Here is a 7,339-nt window from a genome sequence, read left to right on the forward strand (position 1 = left end):
CCGTAGTGTCTCCTCCACAGGAAGGAAGAGGCTCCACAAGGAGGCTCCACCCCAGAGGCCACCCAGCTCAGGATGGGAAGCAGCTCCCCTCTCCTCTTCTGGCCTCAGGAGCCACTCCACCCCACCCCACTCCAGACCTAACAATTTGCTGTTGAAAAACAAAGAGCAAGTAGTATGATGCCTCGGGGTTCCCAGCCTCTGAACATAGAAAGCCATCTTTTCGTGACGTCTGATAACTCTTCAGGCGATGATGAGAAGACTCTGACCTTTATGCCCACTGGAAATGTAGGGGAGAGAGAGAGGGATGAACAGAAGGGGCCTTTACTGAGGAGAACCATTGTCACTCTGACGCCAGGCCGAGTGGCATCGCAACCTAGCATAGAGACCGGCAGAATAGACTGGAGTTGACTATATACATATTTGGGGCCAAGGTGTTGGGGGAGAAGAGGGCACCTCACCCCAAACTCTCTTCTCAGAATTCTTCAGCACACCCTCTCTGGTACTCCTTCCTCCACAGTCCCTAGAACTGGAGTTTAGACCTCTGGGGAAAAGACTTAAGCCAGCTCTCCGGTCGTGATCATAAAATGTGCCCAGTTCTGGGTTTGCAGCCTCTTTATTATGCTAAATAGACTGAGGCAGCCCGGGAGGACTTGAAACTCTTTCCCCTGGTGGTCCCAGGCTGGGATTCAACCTGTGGCTGATGGCTGAAGGCTGCTCAGAAGAGTGAGGCTGAGCAAAGGGTCTCTCCATAGCCATCCAGGAGTTTGGCTTATTCAATTATTTTCATATGGAACTTCTATTTTTAAGTTGGAAGAATCGTGGGGACTTGGAAGGACTGCTTAATACCTGTCACTCAAGTGGCCCCCACACCGATCTTTCCCGTGCCAGGCTGTATTTACTGGCCAGAGCTGCCCCGGGCCAGAGGCTCTCCAGCCTGGCGCTGCCACAAGGAAAACTGCTCCTCCACTAAGGGCAGCTCTGGCCCCTCTGACGCCAGAGGAGACTCTGAAATGATACGTTTGTTCTGCTTTTACTGCTGCAGTTTTTTTTTTTTTTTAAGAATTGCTACACTAGAATGAATGGATTATGAGTAAATAAAAAGAAGCTGTCAGTCTCTTTGAAGGTTGTGTTTAAAGGGACTTGCCACGTCAGGACAGAAGAGTGACAAGATAGAGACCCTGGTGCTTTACAGGCTCAGCCCGGCTCTTCCGCTTCATCTGCACCGCACTAAAGGATGTGTTGAGGCATTGAATCACAAAAAAAGTGGCACGCAAAATAAAAGGTGCCACATCACAATGATTGTAGTGTTTTATTTAACTGCGGAGTGCCACATTACCCAACCCAATTGAAACGCAGGTCTACACAGACGAAGAATACCGAACAATACTTACATAACTTATAATTAAGTTGAAGTCTGCCTAACATTTGACTTTCTAATGAGTGTAATGAGATTACATGCCTGATAGAAGCATTTGTGCCAAAGCAACTTTCATGTTTAATGGGGCTCTATTACAGGACAAAATCGAATTATTTTCTCTCGTTCCCAAATTCTGTCTGCAGTGTGAAATCTCCATCTTCTAGGGGGAGGGCCGGGAGAAGCTGCGAAGGCCGAAAGGGGTGAGAGGGTCCACGGCCAAGGGCCTCCTGGGAGCTTCTCGACCCAGAACCTCCGCGGGTCTGGCCAGGCCGCGCTTCGGGGTCGGGCTCGCGGCCTCGCTTTAATTGCACTTGGACGAGGTCCATGGCACCCGCGGTGCGCGAGGAACCCCTCGGTGGGTCTGAAACTAGGTTAAAGCAATTAGCATGCTGCCGACATATTGTCCTGCGGCAGGCCCGTGGGTACCGGGGAGATCCGCCGCCGTACCTTGGCTGTCCGAGCGCGGCGGGGCGGCGGGGCTGGGCACCTCGCCTTGGCCGGGCCTGCAGGCGCGGGGGCCGTGGCTCCGCCGGAAGGTGCGCGCCCGCCGCGCGCGCGGGGCCCCGGGCCCACAGCGGAGGGCGCCCCGGGAGCCCCGAGGCCCCGGGCAGTCCCGCAGGAGACCCGCGGAAGCCGGGTCTCCGGGGCTTTCCCAGTGAGCGCCCCCGGCCGCGCCCCGGCGCCTCTCCCCTTCGCTAGGGGGCTCCCTCCTCGGGAGGCTCGCCTTCTCCCCAGGCTGCTTGCCAAGGAAGACGAGATTCTGCTGGAGACCAAACGGAGTCGGTTTTAAAAATAATTCAGCTGCACGAGTGGCGGAGGAGCGGGCTCCTCGCCTTATTGAAAGGACTCTGGATTTTGATGGGAGGCATCCGAGGGGTCTCCCGGCCTTAGCACAGTCGTCTACCCCATCTCCTTTGAGAGGAGTCCTCCGAGGTCCACACACCTAATGCTGTTACTACACAAGGGATGGGTCACAGGGCAAGCTCAAGGGCAGCCCTTGGAAGCACCGGTGACCCCCTCCCTTGGCCAGCCCGGAAAGTAGCCCCCTGTTCTCCCTGGACCCGATTCACCTCAAGCCCTATGGTTCAACAGGGTAGGGGTGACCTTGAGCAAGTCACACATTCCTCTCCGGGCCCTGGCTTTCCCCTCTGAAAAAATGGGAATAATAAATACAGCATGATCTATTTCCCTCTTAGGGTGTTTGGAGGATAGGATAAAAATACAGGCCAAATTTACCATGTAGGGCAGCAAATGCAGATGGAGGGTCCTCTTGGAGACTTGGGTCCTAACCGTCCAGCCCACCCACCCACTTTCCAGCAAAATGGAACTAAAACGAGGTTTATTACTAGATAGCTACATTTTGCATGTCTGGTTCAGTTATCTTTTACAGACTAAGTTAATTCTTCTAAAAACATAGTTACCCTCATCATATATGAAACAAATAACTTTTAGAAAAAGGTGTAAATCGCATTTATTAACATCGCTTAGAAATAAGCCATATCTGGCAATAAATTAGCATGACGTTTTCCGGCCAGAGTTCTTCCAACAACGCAGAGGTCTGCCAAAGGTGCTGGGGGAGATCATAGGCTATTGCATATTTTTTTAGAAAATCAGGATAAATTATATAAATTATATACTTAAAAAGAGATCGTCTATTTCATTAACTCGACAGGATAATAAATAGATAAATAACAAACAGTTGATTGCCATTAGAAAAAAAATGTGATTCTTAAATTACATTATAGATATTTACATGTACAATATGCACAGAGACATAATCAGATCCTCAGGCGAGTCTGGGACTTCTCAGGACACAAACTCAAAGGGCGGTTCGTTTTCTATGTTGTTGAAGGAAGATTTGCTGTTGAGTTTTCTGGGGTCCTCTGGGGTCCACACTTTGGCTGTTCGGATAGTATTTTGCTCTTTGAGTTGCTTTTCGTCAGTCCATGAGAGGGAATGTCCTGCAAGGGGAGGGAGGCCGTAATCCGGGTCGCTGGGGGAGGGGGACCCTGAGGAGGTGAGAAGAGAAAACAGACCATGAACGTCCAACTCTATTCCCAGCGGTGCCCTCCGGTCCTTTAGGATCCCCTCCTGGGCGCCGCGACGGGACGGGCGTCTTTGGTTACCATTAGAAGGAACCCTCTTCCTCCACTCCCCCAGCCCCCCAGCGCCCCCTCCCCGGAATCCCTGGAGCTGCAAGTCAGTCTGGGACGCACGCCCTCCCAGCCGCGGTCAAGGGGCGGAACACCCCGCCGCCCCCGCCCCGCGAGACGCCAGCTCGTGCTCCAGGTCGCCGGCGCCCACGGACCATCACCTCTCCGCCCGTCGGTCGGCGCGTGGGCCGGTTCCCCCAGCCCCTCCGGGCCCTTCTCGCGCCCGTCCCCGTCTCCCAGGGCCGGCCGGCGGACGCACTTACGGGTGCCCCGATGGCAGATGATGACCTTCTGGGCCTGGCCTCCGGGGCTGTCCCCGCCCAGGCGCCCGCCGCCGCCCGGCCCCCCGCCGCCGGCCGCGCCGCCCCCGCGCAGCGGCAGGTCGGCCTGCACCAGCTCGCTGAGGAAGTTGATGTAGCCGATGGCCAGGCGCAGCGTGTCCACCTTGGAGAGGCGCTTCTCGTAGGGCAGCGTGGGGATGTGCGAGCGCAGTCCCTCGAAGGCGTCGTTGATGGACTGCATGCGCCGCCGCTCGCGCACGTTGGCCGCCTGCCGCAGCTGCTGCAGCTCCGCCTCGGAGCGCACCCGCCGCCGCCGCCGCGCCGCCGCCGCCGCCGCCGCCGCCGCCGCGCCGCTCAGACCGCGCAGCCTGGCTCCGGGGGACAGCACCGCCGCCCCCGCGCACGGGTAGGCCAGGCACGAGGGCGGCGAGCCGGGCGAGTAGGGGAAGCCGCCGGGGCGCGCCCCTGCGTCGCGGCAGTAGCTGCCGCCCTCCGGCTCGCCGGGGCCCCCCGGGGGCGGCGGGGCGAGCGCGTGCGGGGCGGCCGGGGGCGCGGGCGGCAGCAGCAGGCACGCCCCGTCGCGGCAGCAGTACTCGTGCAGCTGGTGGCTGAGGAACTCCACCTCGGCCTGCTCGTCGGCCAGCAGCTCATCGCCGTCCTCCAGGGGGTCCCGGGAGGACTGGTCGGTGAAGAAGTCCTCCTCGTCAAAGTAAGGCGACGGGAAGGCGTCCAGGCCCCCGGGGAAGTGCTCCAGCAGCACCGCGTCCATGCTCCGCGCCGCCCGCCGCGGGCCCCAGGGGCTCCTCCGGGAGCTGGACGTGGCGGCCCCCTCCCTCGCGGGCGGGGCGCGGGCGGCGGGGAGGACCGGCGCGCGCTGCCCGCCCCCGGCCTCCCTGCAGTGTCGGCGGCCGCTGGGCTCTGGCCGGGCCCGCGCTGCGCCGGGGAGGGCTGCGCCGACTCGCTGGAGCTGAGGGCCGGCACGCGAGGATTCTTATAACTACATCCACAGGCGCGTGCCAGGGACCCGCGGCGCCAGCCAATCACCGAGAGCGGGGTGCCGGCGGGGAGGGGGCGGCGAGGCCCCGGCGGCGGCGCGGGGGCCGCGGCGGCTCTGCTCCCAGTGGGAGCTCCCGGGGCGAAGCGGAGGCGGGGCCCGCGCGGCCCGCCCCGCCGGCGAGGCTCCCGGGGGCGTCCGTCCGCTGTCCCCGCGCGCCGCGCGAAGCCGGGCCCTGCCGCCCCGGGGCGCGGGGCGCGGGGCGCGGGGCGCGGCGCTGCCACCGAAGGTCCCGTGGGTGCGCGGCGGCGGCGGCGGCGGCGGCTGCGGCGGAGCGGGTCGCCCGCGGAGCTCGCTCCTCCTGGCAGTGGGCGCCCTGGGTCGCCCGGGAGGGGTCCCCTCGCCGCCCGCACCCCGGTCGCGCGCCGGCCTCCCGCCCGAGTCCCGCCGGGCCTCCGCCCCTCGCCGGCGCCGCGAGGACCCCGGCCAAGTGTGCGCGGTGTGCGCCGGCGGGGCTGCGAGGCGACGCGGCGCGGCTCCCGGCTGTTCCAGACCCTGCGCGGAGCCCCGGGGCGCGAGCCTGCGGCCCCCTCCGCCCCGCCCCGCCCCGCCCGAGGAAGACCTGGGCACCCAGGAGGGGCGGCCTCGGAGAGCGGCTCCGGGGGGCACCTTTCTTCTGAGAGCAAACCCAGAGACGCTAGGGGTCCGGAGCAATAAAACCTGATACAAAAGAAGCCCGAGGACCCGTCTGCTCTGGAGCGGTCCGGAGGGAGGGCGTGAAAGTTAAAGGGCGGAGGGTGAACCCTTTCAGAGCCCGAGCCCCTCACCTTTCCGGCTGGCCACCGGGACGGTCCCTGAATGAGGTTTATTCTTTCTTGACCTTAAGTTAAAAATTTAAACAACAACAGCAACCACACCCAAACACAAAACGTGTGCGCTCTGCCCTTGACACGCTTTACCACAGCCTGCGAGGCGGCGTGAATTCTTCAGCTTAAGAGACACTTTGAAGGTCGGGGCAATTCCTGTAAGAAGCCAAGCTCCAACTTGCACCCCGGGAGAGTAAAGTTCTCCGTTCTCTCAACAGAGGACTGAGAGCCAAGGGCTTCGTGGGTCAGCCACTTCCTTTTCCAGACACTTGTCTCACCAGAGGCTTCGAGGGGTGGTTTTCAGGCTCCTCTCAAAATCCGAAGCCAGGCCCTTTAAGAACAGCAATTTCAACACGCTTCTTTGGATTTAGATATCACCCTGCATTTGATTCAATTCTGAGACCCAAAAGTCGTGTGCAAAAATTACATAGGACTAGAAGATGAGAGATTACCACACCCTGAACTGTTGAAAACCCCAAGTAACTTTAACCCAAAGACTTATGGGTTTTTTTTAATAAATTTATTTTTATTGGTGTTCACTTTGCCAGCATACAGAAAACACCCAGTGCTCATCCTGTCAAGTGCCCCCCTCAGTGCCCGTCACCCATTCACCCCCACCCCCCGCCCTCCTCCCCCTCCACCACCCCTAGTTCATTTCCCAGAGTTAGGAGTCTTCATGTTCTGTCTCCCTTTCTGATATTTCCCACACATTTCTTCTCCCTTCCCTTATATTCCCCTTCACTATTATTCATATTCCCCAAATGAGTGAGAACATACACTGTTTGTCCTTCTCCGATTGACTTACTTCACTCAGCATAATACCCTCCAGTTCCACCCACGTTGAAGCAAATGGTGGGTATTTGTCGTTTCTAATGGCTGAGGAATATTCCATTGTATACATAGACCACTGCTTCTTTATCCATTCATCTTTCGATGGACACCGAGGCTCCTTCCACAGTTTGGCTATTGTGGTCTAATGGTTTTAAGGCAAGTTCTTTCAAGTGTCAGCAGTTGCCCCTTCCTAGTGAAATGGTTATCCTTAAGGTGGCGAAAATGTGCACAAGTACTCTGTGTCAGACCCTGAGCTGCAATTTCCTGCATCTAGATTTATCTTTCTTGCCTCAGAGAGAAGGAAGCTATTGGGGTTGGGCGTCAGGACCCCAGATCTAGCCAGCTGGTGGTGTGCACCCTATTCTCTTTACGTCTAATAGGCCCTCAATCTCCTTCCCTCACTTGGTTAGACTGAAATTAAGTGGGAGCATGCTCTTGGATCAATCTAAGGACTTTGGAAGAGTAAGGAATGATCAGACCTCAAAGCCTTATCTTTGGATATTGCTGGCCCTTCAGTGAAGGAAAGATTGGATTACAGCCTACAAAGGCTGTCTCTTCAAGAGGCTGAGAGGCCTTCTCTGATAGATTTAGGTGGATCTTGAGAAAGTGTGTCATGGATATGTTGGGGGGCACTAGGGGTTTGGGGAGTCAGTAGGTGTGTATATGTATATCTTTTTACCCAATGTGATTTTAAGTGAGCTTGCGCAGAAAATCATCTTACGTATGCTCGGTGAGTTTGTGGTAGAGTACAGAAAACTATTCTGGGCACCCAGGTGAGATAATAAGTGCCCTGGAAA

At 58.0% G+C, this 7,339-nt stretch overlaps 1 protein-coding gene across 1 annotated transcript; it reads right to left on the minus strand.

The window, feature by feature from the left end:
* Nucleotides 1–3,223: 3,223 nt before the first annotated feature.
* PTF1A (pancreas associated transcription factor 1a) lies at nt 3,224–4,620 on the minus strand. The gene is made up of 2 exons (XM_055332489.1): nt 3,834–4,620; nt 3,224–3,426 (listed from the first exon to the last, which is right to left on the minus strand). The coding sequence occupies exons 1-2, from the start codon at nt 4,618–4,620 to the stop codon at nt 3,224–3,226; spliced, it is 990 nt and encodes a 329-aa protein (XP_055188464.1).
* Between the last annotated feature and the right edge of the window lie 2,719 nt (nt 4,621–7,339).

Source organism: Nyctereutes procyonoides, unplaced genomic scaffold, assembly GCF_905146905.1.
Source record: "Nyctereutes procyonoides isolate TBG_1078 unplaced genomic scaffold, NYPRO_anot_genome, whole genome shotgun sequence".
NCBI classification, from domain to species: Eukaryota; Metazoa; Chordata; class Mammalia; order Carnivora; family Canidae; genus Nyctereutes; species Nyctereutes procyonoides.

What these genes read in the sequence shown, in the direction of transcription:
- PTF1A (XM_055332489.1), bottom strand. Translation starts at nt 4,620, where the DNA reads ATGGACGCGGTGCTGCTGGAGCACTTCCCCGGGGGCCTGGACGCCTTC. An exon ending in CATCTGCCATCGGGGCACCC is followed by an intron (nt 3,427 to 3,833) that starts GTAAGTGCGTCC and finishes TCACCTCCTCAG; the next exon opens with GGTCCCCCTCCCCCAGCGAC.